The following is a 1,097-nucleotide window of genomic DNA, read 5'->3' as shown; positions in this document are numbered from 1 at the left end:
AAATCGCTCAACCTCCGAAGGCTTTGATTCATCGAGCGAACTTAGTCACGTGGTAATCGATGAAATGACCAAAGGAGGTTGAAGGATCAGAGTAGACTATCAAATCAAGAAAGAGAGAAGCTTCCAAGTGCGAAGGACTGGCGAGCGAATGAGTGACATTTTCAGCCTTCTTTAAGCTTTGAAGAATTCGCACAGCTTGGCTTTCCCTGTATTGAGGCAGACAGCTCCCGGCTGGCAGCCGGCCGCCTGAAGGGTGATGAGCTGCTGTGATTGAGTGCAAGAGGAGCGAAAAGACTTGTGGCACGGAGTAACAACATCCACGAGAGAACAAAGCTACTCGGAGCCCAGCAATAATCATGTAGCATTTCCGAATAATCAAAACTTCATACAGATACTCTCTACTATGTAATCCTGGCCTGATAGTAGTCCGCTTCAAAAGGAACTATAAAGCAGCTGAGAGATCCGACCAATGACCTACAGTTTCACACGGAATCAAGCACAGTGGGAGATTCCCATCATGCACGGGTTTGCCCTTGGCTGGGGCAGACGGACACTTCGTGTCCACGGGAACGATCGGCATGCATACCGAGTAGCGATGGTCCTGAATCAAAAATCGGTAGTTCGTCCCCGGATAGAGGTTTGTCTCACCTTAGAATACACGCCAGGGTACTGTTTAATGCCGTCCACTGTTGGGCAAGTGTTATTAGCAAAAAGTGGGCCGTACAGCCGGTTAGGGGGATACCTGAATACACCCTTCTCCCAGTGCTCGTTGAGTATGCGATAGTCACTACAAGGACTCAGAGGATCGCTGGGAAAGAAATAACAGTACGGTCAATAATGTGTGATTAGACATACTCCACGGTCATCTGCTGCTGGAGGACCACAGCCTCAGTCAGTTGTCCAACAATCGCGCATCCGAAGATGTAGGCGCACAGCTTCATCAAGGACATTGGAACGTACTAAAGTGAATACTCATTCTGCATGAGTCATGCATCATGACTCTCAACCTTGTGTCGAAATACTACATCAGGGCCCGCAATTCGCGAGGGAAATCCACGCAGCTTTCACGTGAAAGAGCCAAGCCGCGTGAGATCCGA

The 1,097-nt window shown here is 49.0% G+C and overlaps 1 protein-coding gene across 1 annotated transcript; it reads right to left on the bottom strand.

Moving 5' to 3' along the window:
* Nucleotides 1–478: 478 nt before the first annotated feature.
* Nucleotides 479–950, bottom strand: Pmar_PMAR006898 (hypothetical protein; the record flags this gene model as incomplete). Its single annotated transcript, XM_002771934.1, has 3 exons — nt 479–601; nt 649–742; nt 856–950. Coding segments are annotated over 3 exons (312 nt in total), but the record flags the coding sequence as incomplete, so codon positions are not given.
* Between the last annotated feature and the right edge of the window lie 147 nt (nt 951–1,097).

This window comes from Perkinsus marinus (genome assembly GCF_000006405.1).
Source record: "Perkinsus marinus ATCC 50983 genomic scaffold scf_1104296962234, whole genome shotgun sequence".
In the NCBI taxonomy this organism is placed as follows: domain Eukaryota; phylum Perkinsozoa; order Perkinsida; family Perkinsidae; genus Perkinsus; species Perkinsus marinus.
Note: the sequence above shows the minus strand (reverse complement) of the source record. Positions and strands in the feature narration are given on the sequence as shown.